Source organism: Hypomesus nipponensis, chromosome 3, assembly GCF_054491055.1.
Source record: "Hypomesus nipponensis isolate SF chromosome 3, ASM5449105v1, whole genome shotgun sequence".
In the NCBI taxonomy this organism is placed as follows: Eukaryota; Metazoa; Chordata; class Actinopteri; order Osmeriformes; family Osmeridae; genus Hypomesus; species Hypomesus nipponensis.
This window is the reverse complement of record NC_140363.1, coordinates 5,839,215-5,859,387: the sequence shown is the minus strand read 5'-3', so window position 1 is coordinate 5,859,387 and position 20,173 is coordinate 5,839,215. Positions and strand designations below refer to the sequence as shown.

The 20,173-nt window shown below is 50.0% G+C and overlaps 1 protein-coding gene and 1 long non-coding RNA gene across 2 annotated transcripts in view; one reads left to right on the top strand and one right to left on the bottom strand.

Moving 5' to 3' along the window:
• gfra4a (GDNF family receptor alpha 4a) overlaps positions 1-8,943 on the bottom strand; it is a 53,820-nt gene extending 44,877 nt beyond the window's left edge. The window contains exon 1 of the mRNA XM_084683221.1: positions 8,544-8,943. Within this exon, the coding sequence (XP_084539347.1) occupies positions 8,544-8,601 (58 nt within the window). The 5' untranslated portion in view covers positions 8,602-8,943. The remainder of the gene's footprint in view (positions 1-8,543) is intronic.
• LOC146299543 (uncharacterized) lies at positions 8,943-11,813 on the top strand. Its single transcript, XR_014733340.1, has 3 exons — positions 8,943-9,086; positions 11,016-11,253; positions 11,374-11,813. It is a non-coding gene; the product is annotated as an uncharacterized LOC146299543 (long non-coding RNA).
• The last annotated feature ends 8,360 nt before the right edge of the window (positions 11,814-20,173 follow it).

The window sequence follows — 20,173 nt, the reverse complement described above, 5'->3', positions numbered from 1 at the left end:
CCTCAGGAATAGGTTCCTCAGGAACTAGGAACAAGTCTCAAGTTGAAATCGTGTTCCCATGTGACCTAAACACTCAAGTCGCATAAACATTATAAGTAAACCTTTCCACCAGAAGGGAGGCAGGTATCATCATGAAGCATGCGAGGCATGCTAGGCAGCAAGCAGCCCTCTCTGTCCCTCCTCTCTCTATCCCTCCTTCCTCTCTCGGTTTCTCTGTCCCTCCTTTCTCTATTACCCCTCTATGTCTCTCTACCCCTTCCGCTACCCTCTATCTCTCATGTCTGTCTGTCTCTCTATCCCTCCTCCCTCCATGGGACGGCATGCATGGATCACTGGCCTTGGTAACAAGCCACACAGAGACAGCTAACAAGCCTGCGACGGTAGACCAGACAGGCAAGGTCTGTGAGGAAGGGAGAGAGGAGAGGGAGGGGGAGAGAGGAGAAGGGAGGGAAAGAGAGGAGGAGAGAGGGGCAGGGAGGGGGAGGGGAGGGAAGGGAGGAGAGGGAGGGAGGGAGCTCAGTGTAGCTGAACGTGTTGGCCCATCACTACAGGTCCTAATGGTGGAACAGGGATCAGCGCAGAGAAGGTTGTGACACGACTGCTGTTGAAGGGTTTACTGTCAGAGAAGGCACACGGACAGATTTATCTTCAGAAAAAGCACAACAGGGATCAAGGCTATATACCAGCAGGATCATAGGGCCAGCAAACCATACACTGAACACACACACACACACACACAACAACCACAGTCCAAAACACATCCACAACACTTATACACCAAGATAAACACCGAAAAAACACACTCACAGCTCTGAGAGGGAGAATACCTACCCACCAACACACAACAAACAGTGCCAAATAAACCCACTTGGATGGTTGTGAGGGAACAAACGACCACGTCTGCAACGGGGTAATGATTCGACGCCATGCAAAGGCAGGCCAAAACCTACAGAGACAGATATGTATTGCTGCAACAAACGTTAAATAAACGGTGTGCAATTGAGGAGCCCACCGCGATAAGGCCAGCGCTGGGGATGAAAGCGTAGCCAGGCGTGTGAGTGTGAGATTGCTGCCACGCGCGGTATGCAGATCTCCCCTCCCGGCTCCCCCGTCTCCTGCAGCGTCGAGGAGCGCCGTGGTCACGTCCCTGACACAGTCCCTTTGTCGAGCGCAGCATAATTCCCCGTTTAGCTGCCGAGCTGATAGTGGGATGTAACCAGCGTTATTACCGAGTGGAGAAGTTCCGGAGACTATACCTGTCTGGTGACAGATACTTACACTGCACCTCACAGAGCACTGAGCTGCAAAGCCCCTCCTCCTCCTCCACCTTCTCCCTCTCTCCCTCCTCAGCCTTCTCCCTCTCTCTCCTCGTCCCCTCCTTCTCCCCTGCCCTCTGTAACAAAGCCAGCCTCCTCTACCCCCTGTGCCCCCTCTCTCCCTCCTCCACCCCATCTAACACAACTGTCCAATGTGGCAGTGTCTTGCCCCTCCAGGACTGGGGCACCCTCCAGGTCTGGGGCACCCTCCAGGACTGGGGCTCCTCTGGGTCTGGGGCACCCTCCAGGACTGGGGCACCCTCCAGGTCTGGGGCACCCTCCAGGTCTGGGACACCCTCCAGGTCTGGGACACCCTCCAGGTCTGGGGCACCCTCCAGGTCTGGGGCACCCTCCAAGACTGGGGCACCCTCCAGGACTGGGGCACCCTCCAGGACTGGGGCACCCTCCAGGTCTGGGACACCCTCCAGGACTGGGGCACCCTCCAGGTCTGGGGCACCCTCCAGGACTGGGGCTCCCTCCAAGACTGGGGCTCCTCTGGGTCTGGGGCTCCTCTGGGTCTGGGGCTCCTCTGGGTCCCTGGCCTGCGTTTACCTCAGCACCGTCCACGGGTGCACTCTGTTAGCTCCCTAACGCTGATGGAGACTGGACGTAAGTGGAGCCTGTGAAGGCTGCAGGAAGCTAGTGACTGCTCTCTGTGTGGCTCAACAGACTCCAAATCATCTAGGATCTTTCAGTGCCATCCTTTCCCACCAACACCTCCCCTCACAGCATCTTGTTCTGAGGTGGTTAACACCTAACCCTGGGGTCTGGCAGGTAGCCAATCAGAAGCGAGGTCACTGAGCCTTTTGGCTGCCCAGAAGAGCCCTGCTTCCAGACGCTGGAAACACTTTGCTTTTATACGGCCACTTTTGGCCTCTCACTGACGGAGTGTGTGGTCGTCCGGGGAGACAGAGCAGTACTTGCTAGCCCCAGAACAGTACATGCTAGCCTCAGAGCAGCACCTCCAGTCCCTGGCCAGGCAGGACCAGACCATGGTGAAAAAGGGGTGGACCTGATTAAACACTAAAAGGTCAGGGTGGTGGAGATCAATGATATAATACCAGGTCATACTTCAGAGGCTGGGGGGGGGGGGGGGGGGCGACAGACGGACAGAGTTTGAAGCTTCCAATTAAACATAAATATGGTGGCTTTAAAGATGGAGGTTGACTTAAGGGATGAGAGCGGATTCGCTGACTGAATATTTCTCTTTCACTCTTGCTCTTTTTCTATCACCTTTCTTTCTGCTTCCCATCCCTCTCTATCAGTCCTCCTCCCTTGGTTGTTTGATCTTTCCCTGGCCCCAGTCTCCAGGCAGACAGCCTTTACATCTTATATTCACTGTTCCACCAGAAGGAGCGTGTCTAAAAAAAGTATTCTCAAATTAAATGAGCTTGACTGCAGGCAACACAGTGGAAGGCTGAGACCACACTGACTTTGCAACAGGCAACTGGAATTCGATTTGAAGAAAATAGAAAGCGATTGTGTGTGTGTGTGTGTGTCTGTCTATGTGTGTATGTGTGTGTATGTGCGTGTGTCTGTCTGTGCCTGCTGTCGTTCTCCTTCTGCTCCAAAAGTCCAACTGGATTATAACAGGTGCACACCCCCGAATAATATTTGTCCCTGTTGTTCATCCGTTCCTCTGCCCTCCTTTCCACTTGCATACTGCTTGAAAGATTTCCAAAATAAATTGGAAATAGTTCAGAAGAGGCATCTCTACCACTCACTATATGGTCCACTGTATGGCAGTCCAGATTCCTCTTTAAGAACCACATGGACACCTTCAGACGCAGTGCCTTTCAGAACCGTGATATTGGCAGTAATTCGTCTTCCTGCCATATGTGCCTCTCATGTGAAACTAAATATATTCATGATGAAAATGCATAGATCCAGTTGAGTGTAACCCACTGTCCACCACCAGAGATATGTATACATTCACAAGCAAATATCTCATGGAATACAGTATGCTGTCCAGGAATCCGTTGAGGGTTAGGGCGGAGTAAATCAAATCGAGGAATGAAAGCATGTTGATCCATTACGGAGGAACACAGCAGTAATACAGGCCATGTTAGCTGTACGAGCTCACAGCCTGTCAGGGGGAGGGTAAAGCTAGTAACTTGTAACATGGCTAGTAAATACAGTCTGTTCCTTAACTCTGACCACCAAAATACTGTAGAACTACGCACTTCTGGGGTCTCATTTATAAAGCTTGCGCACGCACAAAACGGGGCTGAAAATGTGCGTACGCCACTTTCCACGCATAGGTTGTGATTTATAAAAAAACAAACTTGACGGGAGAATGTGCAGTCCTCCACGCAAACTCTGACCCTCCCGTAGGCCTACGCACATTTTGGAAACAGTTGGAATTGGCGACGCAGATGACCGTACTGTAGTCAGACTGCAGAAAGTAAATGTGGGAAGAACGATAACTCGTAATATTTATATATTTTGTTTTCCTCACACACGTTTTTTTCACTAAATGTCATCATTATCATGACGATTATCATGACGAACATACAGTCTACGCCCTCGTTATCAGTCCAGACTTTAATAGATTACTGTTCATAACAAAACGCTTTTGTTTTCAAATTGTATCTCGACTCGCGTTAACACTGGCACAGTTGACGCCACTCGCATAGTTTTTTTTATTGGTGATCTACCGGACTCAAATTTTCGGAGTTTTCGGGCTCCACCAATACGCTAACAGTGTCTGAGAAGTTGTCATTTTAGGATTTTGGGCGTACGTAGACTTTTAGTTAGAATCCTACGCACAGTTTTATAAATGAGACCCCTGATCCTTGATTTTCTGCTGTACTTTCTACCTACACTATTTATCTTCTGAATTAATGAATGTATATTGTTGTAGAGTTAGTAAGTAAGTTTGAACAATTATATCAGCTAACATCATGTCACTCAAATCTCCACCTGGGTCTGCTGAACGAATCACTCAAATAGGAAACGAGCTGATTTATGTTTCTATTCGGTTCTCCTGATGGTGTAGACTGAAGTAGGCCTGCAGAAACATCAGGGTAGTATGTCTTACCCTGATATATAATGAATTACATCATATTTAATATAGCAATCTTAGTAATAGTAATACTGAGCCAAAGATGTTCTCGTTTGACTAAGTTTTCGTGTTTACTTACTTTCATACCTTTTGAAACTCCATGGATTTCTTATTACAAGGAAACAGAGCCTGTGCAATCCCAGGAGAGAGTCTGTGATGCTGGGGTTTATTCAATCAGCTCCAACAGACTTCCAGAGATGGCCCAGGACTGCCCCGCAATTACACACTAACAAATTGTTTTTACTTCACGCTTTTCAACATCCTCTTTAAGGAATCCTAAACGTCTCACTGTTTTGTCTGCGTGTTCGGAAGCACGTAACAGTGAACCTCGATCAACAAGGAGAGAGGCAGATCTGGACTCGGACTAGTGACTGGAGACGTTGCCTGTCGTAGCGTGCAGAACACAGACACTAAGTCATTAGGTCTCGCCAGCCCCATTGTCCATGTTTCTGCTGAGGCCGGGTCTGTGGCCATCTGCCTACAGGAGAGCAGTCCACTCTCACCAGAACTCACTGACCACCAGGAGGAGGGCGTCAGGACCAGGACCAGAAGACCAGGACCAGAAGACCAGGACTGGAAAAAGAACCAGGATCCATAGCAGGATAGGTGGGTGGATGTGTGTGGTGCTGGGTTGTCATGATGGACCAGATTGTCTGCCTGTCTAACTGCATTTTTTCTGTCGGTCTTCTGTCTGTCTGTCTGTCTGTCTGTCTGTCTGTCTGTCTGTCTGCATCCTGTCTACTTGTCTGTCTGTGCTCAACATGTCTCTCACGAAAAAAGTCTCTGCGCAGAGAGATAATTGGAGGCATTTAGACTTTCTTTCTTTCTGAGATTCAATCACACCAGACCGTTTGCAGGCTTTTATTTCGACTCGGGAACACGCGTGGAACTAAATGCCACATCCTTCTCGTGCTGCTCAGCCAGGGTAATTGGCTCCCAATCTTTCCTTAACAAAAGACCGAAATGGCAAGATTCAACATAAAAGGCCCGCTGTGGTTCCTGCTCTCTCGTGTGTACCTCTCCACAGGGTCCATGCTGGGGCTCCGTCCTGCCTCCCAGCTTCCTCATCTGCCTCTGCCTCCGAGCTCTCTCTCACCCAGCCTCGTCTGGTAATGACTTCCATCTGCTTTTTCCACGTACGGCCCGGCAGCGACCTGGCGTCGCTGCCAAGGCCAGGGGGCTGGCACAGACAATGCACTGAAATGTTGCCGGTTTGCCGGCGTGCTAAGAAGTCAACGCCGCCTGGTTTTTCCTGACCGCCGGGGTTCAGCTTCCTTCCAGACGACGGGCGAAGCAACGTCTGAGCCCCTCTGCTGAAATCAACTCCAGAGTACCATTTTTCAAGATGTGCTTCTTACCCGGTCTCAGACGTGGCCTTGACACCCAAGGCAGTCCACTCAGAGAAGTGACACATGACAAACCCAATCAACGGATCAATCCCACATCGTGGATTGCGTGTCCTAAATGCTAAGTACAGACTGGAGGAGCAGAGACGGATTGTGTTCTGTGTTTCTCCCACACCCTCACTCTCACTCTGGGTTCCCTGAAGCCACAGGTGACCCACATTGCAGCAGAGAGGAAACATCACAGAAACGGTGTTCTGCTGGAATGGAGCTCTCTAAACCTGCACTGATAACCAGGCCAGTGGTTTCCTTTAGAAGGACGTCTCCCTCTTCTCAGTGTCTCAACCAAGGAGCCGCCCATCAAGAAACCTATACTACACAGACCTATACTACACAGACCTATACTACACACACTTATACGACACACACCTATACTACACAGACCTATACTACACACACTTATACGACACACACCTATACTACACAGACCTTTACTACACAGACCTATACTACACACACTTATACTACACACACCTATACTACACACACCTACACTACACACCTGTACTACACACACCTATACTACACACACCTACACTACACACCTGTACTACACACACCTATACTACACACACCTACACTACACAGCTGTACTACACACACCTATACTACACACACCTACACTACACACCTGTACTACACACACCTATACTACACAGACCTATACTACACAGACCTATACTACACACACCTGTACTACACACACCTGTACTACACACACCTGAAGTACACACACTGCAGTAACCAGGGAAGAGAGAGAAGGCAGGTGAAGGGGCAGGGTGAGCAGGAACATGGTAGAAGGCCAATTTGTTTGAATAAATGCATAAAGTGCTGGAAATCACAGCAGGGCATAATCTGACATGGTTTGATCCAAGGCTAGCCGGTAAACATGAGGTTTGCAGTTCCTTCCCATTTTTGAACGTGTGATATTTACCATGCAGTGGATGGCGATAGAAGTCATTAAATGTTCATGAAATAAATGTAAAACCCATCTCCTTGTCCGTGTCACATGAATAAACGTACATTCTTGGACCAGCTAAACAATCCATCTGCTCTGTGATGTTATATCATATGATAGACATCCTCGAGATGTCTATCCACAGTCCTGTGAGGTGATAGACATCCTCTATATATCCACCGTCCTGTGATGTCATATAACGTGCCATCCTCTGGGTGTTGCCACACCTGCGTCAGGATGCAGAGTGTTCCAGAGTGTGGATGGCGTCCCAGCTATCTGACAGACAGACAGACAGGAAGATGAGACCTTCGCTAAAGAGACACTCTGCTGTGCTGGCGTCCCCTTGACAAGGTGAAAACAACATCAGAGGAAGACTATGGCCAGCTGTCAGCATGCCCCCCCCCCCCCCCCCCCTCTGTTGGAGCGAAGAGCAGGTGACAGGTAGTTAACGTCCGCCATGACAGGTGCTTACGGACCAGGCTCCCCGGAGCTCCACCCTGTTGAAGCAGGGGCAGGAGTCCTGGTGTGGCTGGATGAGTCTGTCTGTGGGTGGCATGTGTGTGTGTGTGTGTGTGAGTGTGTGTGCGGTGACTGTGTGTGTGTGTGCGTGCGAGCGTGTGACTGTGTGTGCGGTGGCTGTGGATGTTCTGTAGGCGGCCTCCAGAGGCAGCTATAGAGAGCGGTGACGCGAGAGGTGTAGCTGTAACGTGGCGGGTGGTAAACATTTACATTGACTGACATACACACGCACACACAGAAACACACAAATGCACACATGCGCGAGCGTGCATACACACACACACACACAAACACACTGCTAGTGGCAAACAGGGGAGCAGCACGAAGAGGGACAACTGGTTCCAGCAGTATCAGAGCATCAGAGAAACACAGGATTACAGAGCAACATCATCCCTGGGTTTGGAGTGGTTTGAATCTCAATGTGACCGTGCCGCATGGAAATCTACGTATGCTTTTGTTCACTATACTAGCTTGTAGACAAACACACATGTTTATGTTAAACAGGTGTTTGATTTTGTAAGAATGCATAAAACGGCATGGCATCACATGCAAATCCATAATGAAATTGCTGCTTGGCGTCAATTCACTCTTAAATTAATCTAGGGATTAATTAAAAGAGATGCAGAATTAGTTGGAGTTGCGGTTCTTAATAAAATTGAAGGAACATGAGGTTTTGACCTCACCTTCAGAAGACCAAACGGACTCACTGATCTTTATTTTAAAATTAAGAAATACATTAACTCGGGCAAGATGTGGTTATTTTCCAGGTAAGCAAGTCTGAATAAGGTCACAAAGACAACTCATCACTGGTACTGAAACAGTTCGATCGCTGTAGTCATTATATGAGCGATCTGAACATAACGTCCCCGCGGAGTCATCAAGTTGACATACATTGACAATCTGCATTATCCCTAATGGACATTACCCTGCGGGCACGCTCATAAACCAGAACAATCGTGTTCAGAGAAACCGGAATGATATCATTTCTCATCGTTATTACTTGTCTAAAGCATTAGAAGGCGGCATGTCGGCAACACTCCAGCTCGAGTTATTCTGCCGTCTCGATGCGGCCAGGTGCCCGTGCGGAGCAGCACCTGTGTCCGCGCCGATGTGAGGGACAGGGGCAAAATAAAACTTACAGTTTCTTCACCCCAGTACGAGATACCACTCTTGGTACCCAATTACGTTTTGACACGTTCTACTGAAAACTCAGTTCAGCACAAGCAAACATACAAACCAGTGCAATGTTTTAACGTTTCAATTTCCTATATTTGATTACTCACCAATAAGCGCCAGCTGTAGGAAGTATAGCCCGACGAGGTCCATTCTGAAGTGCGACATTAAATCTGATGAAAGCAATCCTGAGCGCTAGGAGAAATGCGAATAATGCCCTATGTTTGTTGAAATTGACACCCTAATGTGATAAAACAATAAATCTATCAAATAGGCTAACAATTATCCAGTTACGTTGACGCCAGATTCCACAACACGATGTGAAAAAACACCAATATGGAAATCATCCTTTTTTTACCAGTCAAACTTTTACCATGGAATTTATGCTACAGTTGCGCAAAGTCAACGTTTGATTAAACGAAATAGAGGTTTGGAAAAACTGCACTGACACGCAAAAAAATATCTTGTGTTGGTGAACGCGACTGCACTGCTTGATCATCCCCTTGACTCGATCACTTCATCCCACCGACTTGATCTTCTGTGCTCCGCGTGCTCCGCTCGCGCACAGACAGTGTGAGAAATTGCGGATAATTCGTCTCAACGGGTGCGAAGCCTCGCGCGCTCCCACCAGCTGGTTCCAGAGAGCAAGCAAGGTCGGTGATGAACAGTTCAGCTACACGTTGACCACTTTGACTAATATTAAAACAATTTATATGAATTGTACTTTATCACACGTTCGTTATACGATATGACTCTTTTGTCAAGGTCATTTTATCTTACCAAAAGGGGTTTGCAAGTAGAATTGAGAAAGTAGCCTTATGTGGAGCACCACAGCCATTAAATTGCTTCTGCAATTCCCCCATTTCATGTTGCCTTTCATGAAGCTTGTGCAGTTTGTGTTTGTCTGGAAGGATAATTATCTTGGTTTTGGTCTCTCATACAGATAGTGACTAACATGTCCTCTTTCACTTTGCACTTCAAACTAGTTTACTGTTATTTCTGTGATTGTTTTCCTTGTCAGGCACATGAGTGGTTGTGTGTTTCTGTGGTTCTGCATTGTGTAGGGACTTTGGGGAGGTGTGCCGTCTGAATTGTTGTCTAACCCCAGGCTGTTCTCTCCTCGCACCTCATTCTCAGCTTTATGCACAGAGACAATGAGTTTGCTGTCTACAATATGAATGCACATTCCCAACCAGCATTTCATTGCATTTAACTACACAACACAGTAGTAAGACCATCTATGCAGCTGTTTGTGTCGGAACTTGAGCTGAATTCACCCCTAAAACCCCCAACCTTTAGCTTAGAAAGTGTTTCCCAGTTTGACGGCTGCATCAAGTGTTGTTTTGTAAACAGAGAAACACCTGTGCTCGATAAACACAGCCTCCTCCTGTATATCTACCGCTGGTCTGCCGTTATCTGGGCCCGGACACTCGGAGCTCTGCTGGTCATGTCTAACAACCTCCCTTCCTGTGGTGGATCAGCTGAGCCCCCCCAGGGTGTGACAGGAGAAGAGTCGTCTGCGAGACTCTTCTCCATAAATCATGGCCGTCCTGTAAATAGTTGATATTTGCAGATGTGGTGCGTGTCGTCTTCTCAGAGCACGGACCCTGGTGCACTGGGAGAGGCGCAGCTTGCTCACGATGCCACCGTCAGCGAGGGGAAGCTGCTCACGTGTCGGATTTACATGTAGTCACTTAGCAGACGCTCTCATCCAGAGCGACTTACAGTGAGTACAGGGACATTCCCCCCGAGGCAAGTAGGGTGAAGTGCCTTGCCCGAGGACACAACGTCATTTGGCACGGCGGGGAATCGATCCGGCAACCTTCTGATTACTAGCCCCACTCCCTCACTGCTCGTGTGTGGAACGGACACCTCAGGAAACGGACTTGTCTGTGCACAGTAATAGATATCCCATGTAACTGACCTCTCTGGGTAACTGACTTCTCATGTCACTGACATCAGTTTGTAAAACAATGTGGGCCCCAGTGTTCTTGGTTTACTCGGTGTTTGGTGTTGACGTCACAAGGCTGAGAGCTTTCAGAGGCTGAGGCACTGCCTCCCGCTGCGTTGCCATGGAAGGGAATCAAACCGCCAGCAGAGGATGATTAAGAGGTGTTAATGTGCGGGTATGAATACAAACCCCTGGGCCGCTCCAGGCTGCTGCAGAGGGACGGGGGAATCCAGACAGAGCCCTCTAATCTCCCTCAGGTAGAAGGGTTACCCTGACAGCTGACAGTGGGGCCAGGCCCAGGCTCCCGCAGTGCAGTGTCCCACACCAAGGCAGGGAGATTCACAGTGTCTGGACTCGCGTTGTTCAAACAGGAAAGAGACACACACACGCCAGATCCCCCTCCTCTACCCCCCCACGCACACACACCATCCTTATCACACAGCAACGTCAGAAGGCCTTACCTGGGCTTAGATGATCACATGGAAACAGCCAAATGCTCCGCTCTTCTCATCTCCCACTGGGCTCAAGCAGGCAACATCTGTGTGGACACAGGAAGGAGCCTGTGTTTGCTGAAGCGGACAGTGCTTTATGGAGGCGCTGTAATTATAATCTTATCTGAACGTCACAACAGGCAGATATGTCCAGCACGAGTGAACCAGAAGTGAGGACCAGGCCCAGACCCAGCTGTCCTCCTCGACCGGGCCAGCCGGCAGGACGTGTCTGCTGAGGCAGAGCTCTGATCCTCGGCACGGAAGCTTGTAATGGAGACATCACTGGAGCCATCTGGGGAAGAATCACTGTCTTTTAGAATAAAAGACGCCTACTTAATTGTGTCCCACACGTGTCCTACAGTATCCACATATGGCGAAGTAAGCAAGTCGTTTTTCATCATTGTGGTTCATGTTCTCATATTTAGCCTTTCCGTTTTTACCGAGTATGACTGAAACGTGTTTGTGTTGTGTGTGACACGTGAAACCCTCTGATCCTAGACCCTCTGAAACCATCAACAGCACTCTGGTGATGATGTAGAGACATCTCAGCGCTCTCCTCCCAGACCACACCCAAGCACTGGAGAGACAGTACCGAACTGAACCACAACCCTGCTGAGCCAGGAACCACAATCCTGTGCTTCCCTACTGAGATGCCAGTCCTGACTTGCTGGCTGGCTGTCTGGCAAACTGGCTGACTGACTGGCTGGCAGGCTGGCTGGCAGACTGAATGGCAGACTGGCTGGCAGACTGAATGGCAGGCTGGCTGGCAGACTGAATGGCAGACTGGCTGGCAGGCTGGCTGGTTGACTGGCTGGCTGGCAGACTGGTTGACTGGCTGGCTGGCAGACTGGTTGACTGGCTGGTTGGCTGAGCCCCTCTGTGACTGTGTTACTGTATATTGTTTGAGAATACAACAGAGCCTCGTGGTTTTTGTCAAATTATTATGATAAAGGATATTTATTTATACACACACACACAAACACACACACAACCTGTACACACACAAGACACAAGGTTTTGAAAGGCAAAAGTCAAACACACACATTCATATTCACTCACACACATATGCATGTTATCAAAGCCATGTTCACACACACACACAAACACAGACATGCTAACACACACTTTATGAAAGCCACGATCACACACACACACACACACACACATATCCACACACAACCCTGGAGAGATGAGTTGGTCAGTTTCCTGCTTGGCGTCTGGTCACGCAAGGCTGCTTCAGCATCTCCGGCCGCCTCCAGTCGTCTCCCCGCACTAAATCAAACACACCCTGGGCCAGCCAGGCGTAACGGTGACTCCTTCCTGGAGTCTATAGGATCTAGATCTCCTAGGACAGTTACCTGTACCATTAGTCTATAAGAACTAGATAAACTAGACCAGCCACATGAACCATGAGTCTATAGGATCTACCACTGAAACACTGCAACATTTAGCTGCTCCTTCTGTGAAGAGACTCATTATGCTAAACCAGAAGGCTGACAGTTGGACACCCATGGTATGGTTGGGTGTTTGTTTGATAGATGATGTTTCTGCTTATCTCTCTCCCTTTCTCTCCCACCCTCTGTTCCTTTCTCTTTATTCCTCTCTCTCCCCCCCCCCCTCTCTCTCTCTCTCTCCTCTCTCCTCTCTCCTCTCTGTCTCTCTCTCCTTCTCTCTCTCTCTCTCTCTCTCTCTCTCTCTCTCTCTCTCTCTCCGTCTTTTCACAGATATGTTTCAGTATTTGTTTCGGTTTCCCCCTTTCTCTCTCGCACAGGCGCCAACAGAAAACATGACACAAATGTCAATCACTCTGACTTTCAATGCTGCGCGTCTGCCCTTCCTGTTGGTAATGGGAAGGTTTGAACTGCAATGCAGTACATTCCCGGCGCAGCGGTCCACCCTCAATAACAGGTACCCCCCTCCATGTACCCCAGAGTAGAGGAGCCCCACAGCTGAGAGAACTAGAGGACCTCCTCCCTCTGTTCCCTAGCCCAGACTGAGTCTGGTGAAAAACACTCACTGAAATGTCAGTGCACAGGCCGTCCCTCCAGACTAATGGAAGCTCGAACAGATGGTAAATTGCATTAAGAAGGGGAGCACAAAGAACCTGTGGACCCTAGAATGGCCATTCTGGCTCTTCTAGAACATTACCTCCATTGACAATTTGGAACACAAACACCTGGATAGACATGCATGAAAGTACACGGCTTGAATAAATACTTTGCACCCAGATATTATTATTAACAACTCACTGCAGGTGACTTTTTTACATATGAATTATGTAAGTGTAAGTCTATCCCCTAATATTTCATGTTACTAATGGTAGCAGGAGTACAACGTTATGTCCTGGGAGAGGCCATCAGCTGACGTGTTCCCATCACATGTCACGACCACGAACACATGCTCACGTCTTCTTTACGAACACACTCCTTTTGCTCCCAAATACCCTTCCCCATGCTTCCCCCCTTCCCCCTTCCCCCTCCCCACCTCTCCCTGGCTCCTAGTCCAGGAGGGTTGGGCCCCTGATGTTCATGTGCCGGTGAATGCCAGTGTAGCACTTGTTGGTACTCAGACGCGGTCTTGCTCTGTCAGGGGTATACGGGCCGACGTTTGCCCCTCACTGTGGATCAAACACGCCACCTCTGGCATCACAAGCGCGATCACTACCAGCTACGGCGAGGAAAAGCCGGCTCTTCGTTGACGCGGGTGGACTGTTATATACTTGAGGAGTGAGTTTAACCGATAAACACCGGCTCCATGAGCTCCACAGTTTTGCTTAACTCGCCTTTTACTTATTATATTTATCTCTCCTGCTCATTAGGCCAGTGAGGAGGATGATGAAGCACACAAGCAGGAGCAGCGTGTTCAACCCATTATGTGAGGAACAAGGTATTGCCCACAGGAGAGTAATGGCTTTTCATCAAGAAACCCTGCAGGGCTGCAGCCTTACGCCCCCAACAACACTGCCTCCATTAGCACAAAGCTGGTTCAGTTCAAGAGCACATTTTCTCAAATGCGTCTGTTTTAAAAGTGAAATGAACGACATTAGCGAGACTGTGACAGCCCACGCACTCTTCCTTCTCTCTGAGACTGCGCAGGGCTGGAGGAAACGTTCTCTCCGGAAACCTGGATGTTGCGTGGTTGTGGGTGACTTCGACGTTCACATCCAAAACGTCCTTCCGATGTGTTTATAATAGCTGTTTAACAAGAGTTCATGTGTCTGCATAGATTGTAACTGAGCAGCACTCACCCGGGGAAAAATGACAGACTTTCTGCATCGAGTTGGAGTTTTGAAGCGTTCTATCCTTGCGCAAGGTCATCAAACTGGTTGTCCTCATTACAGAGCCAGATTACAAACAAGCTCATCATTACACAGCTGCTTTCAAGTGAAACAAATTTACATTTCAATCTAGTCATTAGGCAGACACACTAATCCAGAGTGATTTCTGCAGAGGCAGAATGGTTTTGGACACACTCGCACACAACAGGATTTGCTCAGGAAGGCCTGCGCAACAAGCCCACCAAGCCTCAGTGAGTGACCAGAGTCACAATAGAGGGATGAACAGTGTCAAATGTGAAGTTGCGGGAACTCCATAACGACATCGCTATTTAATTCCGCAGGTTTGGCACGCAGCAGCATCCTCACGCAAGGCTTTTATCTCACCCTAACCTTAACCATGCTTTTATCTCACTCTAACCTTAACCATGCTTTTATCTCACTCTAACCTTAACCATGCTTTCATCTCACCCTAACTCTAACCATGCTTTCATCTCACCCTAACTCTAACCATGCTTTCACCTCACCCTAACTCTAACCATGCTTTTATCTCACCCTAACCCTAACCATGTTTTACTGCAAAAACAGAAGCTTTTCTTTAGCTTCTGCAGGATCAGGCTTCTCGAGGCCCCAAACCTTCTCCTCCATGAGCAGGGGTAGGACCTAGTTAACCTGCTCACACATCACCCCCCCCCCCCTTGGGTCACCCCCCCCCCCCCCCTTCCGGGAAATAACATTTTGAGACCTGAAAATGTTTGATCATTAAGACTGTTGGCAGTCATTACTTACAGGCAATTATCCCAAAATAACACTTGTGGGATCAATGTTGGAATGACATCTGTGTTCCGGCCCCTGCCATGTAAGCTGATTAACACCTCTAAACTGTGGGGTGGCCGTAAAACCACACGGATATAGTCTGTCTGTCTGTGCTCACCTGTTTGCACCAATTCAGCCGAGTAAATAAAGCGACTGTGCCGGGGCCTCCTATCCTCATCTGCTCACCATCAGAACCCAGCCCTGAGGTTTCCCTGAGGATTCATTATTCATTATTCGGAGTAATTATTTTCCCTTCGCTAATTAGCGTGACATCACAGTACCAAGTCATTAAATGCCAGGGTGGCGGTGGGAGGGTCTCCACGCCAGTTATCAAAGCCCAGCAGAACGCACGGCGCACGGCAGGCAATTGTGCACCTTCCCCATGTAAACCTTCGTAATATCAACATTGTGCTTTGAAGCTAGAGTGCTTCGAGTTTTGACTCCACCAGACAGCCTGCTCCCCAGCACAGGCGCGTGCTTTCGTCATCTCAACCTGACAACTTTACACTCGCGACTCCGCCGTCTCCAGACTTCGCACTTCCTCTGATACAAGGCTCACCTGTTTCAGGTTGTCATATTGACAACTCCGACATCCGGTTTCATCTCTGCCGCTGGAGATGCCTCTGCGGTAAGCAGGACGGGCCGTGTTGTTGGAGAAAAGGACGCGGCTGAGAATAGCATCATGATATCTATTAAAACTTTAATGGCTATTGACAAAACGGGGGTTTTAATTCACAGCCCACGATACATTGGGATCAGCAATTCAAAGCTCCCCTGTTCGTTTTATATTAAAAGCATGGATGCTTCTCATTGGGAAAGTGTCATTGGACTTGAGGAATGCCTCATTATAAGGTTTGTTTGTATTAAGGCAGATAACCCATTATCTGAAACCCAGTATTTTTAGATGAGGTTTCTGCATTTGTCCTGATGCGGGCAGAACAGAGGGCATCACAGGTGTCCTATGTAAACACAGCTTACCTCCAACCCTGCTCTTATCCTCTATAACCACGACCTACCTCCAGCCCTGCTCCTATCCTCTATAACCAGGAACTACCTCCAACCCTGTTCCTACCCTCTATTACCATGACCTACCTCCAGCTCTGCTCCTATCCTTTATAACCAGGACCTACGTCCAGCTCTGCTCATATCCTCTACAACCAGGACCTACGTCCAGCTCTGCTCCTATCCTCTATAACCAGGACCTACTTCCAGCTCTGCTTCTATTCTCTATAACCAGGAACTACCTCCAGCCCTGCTCCTATCCTCTATAACCAGGACCTACCTCCAGCTCTGCTCCTATCCTCTATAACCAGGACCTACTTCCAGCTCTGCTTCTATCCTCTATAACCAGGAACTACCTCCAGCCCTGCTCCTATCCTCTATAACCAGGACCTACCTCCAGCCCTGCTCCTATCCTCTATAACAAGGAACTACCTCCAGCCCTGCTCCTATCCTCTATAACCAGGACCTACCTCCAGCCCTGCTCCTATCCTCTATAACCAGGACCTACAGCCCTGCTCCTACCCTCTATTACCACGACCTACCTCCAGCCCTGCTCCTATCCTCTATAACCAGAACCTCCAGCCCTGCTCCTATCATCTATAACCAGGACGTCCAGCCAGCCTGATGAGCTCCATGAACCTGCTTCCTTCATTTACTCAGTCTCAATGGTTTATGCAGAGCAGAATACATCTCCGAAACTCATATTTCAGCAACTCACTTTTATACTTATAAACCATGCGCCATTAAGTCCAATAAACCCAACACTTAGCAATCCATCACAGCTCTATTTCTAGTACCAGACGCTTCGCCACTGAAACCTTTGAGCGGCGTTCCAATAAAACTGCGGGAGCAGAGCGTGCCGGTTAATGGTACTGTTTAATGTACGGGAGGCCACGGAGGTTACCGAAATACTCAGGAATTGATGGGGAGTGTCTTGGTGCTGGTGGGAGCTCATGTGGGCGGGGGTGCGAGTGTGTCGGTGCCTCGAATCACAGGAATAACTCCTGTAAAAAACAACAACAATACCGTGACATCTGCCTCTGGTTGTGATTAGATATTTCCCTCTGCCACTTGGAGTGAGCGTGTCGCTGTCGACTCCTGGATCCAACACGTCAGAATAACAGCTTGTGATTGATATTCTGGGCGTGGTGATGCCTACTGCCAAAATTGCAAGTCTAAACAAAAATGCGGTCTATTGAAATTCAGATTCAGTCATGCCCTAGTTTTTGCTCATATACATTTATATTGTTTTGGGAGGGGCTTGCGATGGGGACTTAGATATTATCTTCTAAGTAACTGTGAGCCAAGCTGCCACCTCTCTATTCTTCAGGGCTATGATATATCAGGATACCGAGAGAGACAGGCAATGTAGATAGTAAATTCTTCTCTGTAATCAGCAATTTCTTTGCATCACTGGCAGGAGCACCACTGGCAGAGCAGTTTAACTGTTTGCTAAAGATAAAAACACTTTTTCCCAAAACTCCTTGATCTAACAGGGAGAAACATTCTTGTGAAAGAAGTAGACAAACCTACGTTTACCTCAGGCGTTTTGGGGAAGTGATGTAGGTCAGTGCCTATATGTTGCATTGCAATGTCAACTTTCTCTTATACTGGAAACCCTTACCTACCTAGCCAAACTTACTTCACAATCTGTACTATCTAGCCATATTAACTATACCAATTGTTAAGACTAGCTGTACTAACTATAGCTCTCCTCCTCCTCACCTCCTCCTCCTCTGCCTCCTCCAGGTCATCCATGTTCATCCTCCTCCTCCTCCTCCCACTCCTCCCACTCCTCTTCCTCCTCCTCCTCCTCCTCCTCCTCCTCCTCCTCCTCCTCCTCCTCCTCCTCCTCCTCCTCCTCCTCCTCCTCCTCCACCTCTCATACACGTGGCTGGCTTTTCCAAGGGGGTTCAGAGAGCAGTTCAATGTCAGGCTGGTGCTGACGAAGCGATAGAGCAGAGTACAGGTGAGAGAGGACCGAGCTGCATCAGAGGACCTGCTGTGTGTGGTGAGCAGCGGGTACAACTCTGCCAACAGGTGCAGGGCTCGTTTAAAAACAATTCTCCTCCCAGAGACCTGACAAACATGGCTGTCTGTGTATCATTAGGGTGTCAGGTGTGCTTAGCGCTGAAGGTCGTCCTCTGGCGGGGCTGGAGGCTGGGACGCTCTGGCCGGGACGCTTTCGCCCAGCTTAACGAAGCTGCTGGATCAGATTGAAAAACAGCCCTCTGAACACCCTCCCTCTCCTTCACCCACCAGCCCTCTGAACACCCTCCCTCTCCTTCACCCCCCCCCCCAGCCCTCTGAACACCCTCCCTCTCCTTCGCCCCCCAGCCCTCTGAACACCCTCTCTCTCCTTCACCCCCCCCAGCCCTCTGAACACCCTCCCTCTCCTTCACCCCCCCCCCCAGCCCTCTAAACACCCTCCCTCTCCTTCACCCCCCCCCAGCCCTCTGAACACCCTCCCTCTCCTTCACCCCCCCCCCCCAGCCCTCTGAACACCCTCCCTCTCCTTCACCCCCCCACCAGCCCTCTGAACACCCTCCCTCTCCTTCACCCCCCCCCCCCAGCCCTCTGAACACCCTCCCTCTCCTTCACCCCCCCACCAGCCCTCTGAACACCCTCCCTCTCCTTCACCCCCCCCCCAGCCCTCTGAACACCCTCCCTCTCCTTCACCCCCCCCCAGCCCTCTGAACACCCTCCCTCTCCTTCACCCACCAGCCCTCTGAACACCCTCCCTCTCCTTAACCACCCCCCCCCCAGCCCTCTGAACACCGTCCCTCTCCTTCACCCCCCCCAGCCCTCTGAACACCCTCTCTCTCCTTCACCCCCCCCCAGCCCTCTGAACACCCTCCCTCTCCTTCACCCCCCCCCCCAGCCCTCTGAACACCCTCCCTCTCCTTCACCCCCCCCCCCCAGCCCTCTGAACACCCTCTCTCTCCTTCACCCCCCCCAGCCCTCTGAACACCCTCCCTCTCCTTCACCCCCCCCCAGCCCTCTGAACACCCTCCCTCTCCTTCGCCCCCCAGCCCTCTGAACACCCTCCCTCTCCTTCACCCCCCCCAGCCCTCTGAACACCCTCTCTCTCCTTCACCCCCCCCAGCCCTCTGAACACCCTCCCTCTCCTTCACCCCCCCCCAGCCCTCTGAACACCCTCCCTCTCCTTCACCCCCCCCAGCCCTCTGAACACCCTCCCTCTCCTTCACCCCCCCCCCCAGCCCTCTGAACACCCTCCCTCTCCTTCACCCCCCCCCCCCCCAGCCCTCTGAACACCCCTCGCCATCCCTACCTCTTCAGCTGCAACCTCAGGTCAGAGACCTGACCTGGACCATAGAACATGGTTGTTTCAGGATCAATATTCCTAACTTCCCCTAAACCCACTTCCTAACCTCGCCGCTGCCCTGGTGCTTGCGAGAGAGGCGGGGGAGCAACGCGTATAAGAGAAGAGACACTAAGCTTTCATGCTGTTTTTTATAGCATTTGTAATTTGCTTTTGTAGATGGGTGTTTTTTCCAAAATAGATGAATTATGAATGATCCTATTTGTAATTCCCTGCGTGGTGTGGTGAAAATAATTCTGAGTAAACTGGTTCGTGGATGGAGGATGAAGTGGTGGAGGATGAAGAGGAGGAGGTAGAAGAGGAGGAGGATGAAGAGGGGGAGGAGGCGGAGGATGAGGAGGAGTTGGAGGAGGAAGAGGGGGAAGATGATGTGGGGGAGGATGAGGAAGATGAGGTGTGGGAGGGGGAGGATGAGGTGTGGGAGGGGGAGGATGAGGTGTGGGAGGGGGAGGGGGAGGAAGAGGAGCGCAAGGACGAGGATGATGAGGTGCTCCTCAGCAAACAAGGGAAGCCTTTGCAGCAAACTTTGGGGCTGGACACACACATACACACGTACACACAAACACACACATCAATCCCAGTCTACTTCCTGGATTCATCTCATCCTTCACCTCCAGAAATGGTTCATCCTGTCTCCATCTAAGTGACTGAACTTCCCCAGTAGGTGAGAGCTGCTGGGGAAGCTGTATGCTGGTGTCTGTCATCCCAGTGACCTGGCTGCTGAGAGGAACATGCCGGAATGCACAGGTGCGTGCTGGGATGCAGAGGTGCATGCTGGGCCAGGCTCCGGCTCAGAGCGGGCTATTTCGGGGCCGGGGCGGAGAGAGAGAGCATGTTCCCTGGGATGCGAGGGGCGCAGAGTG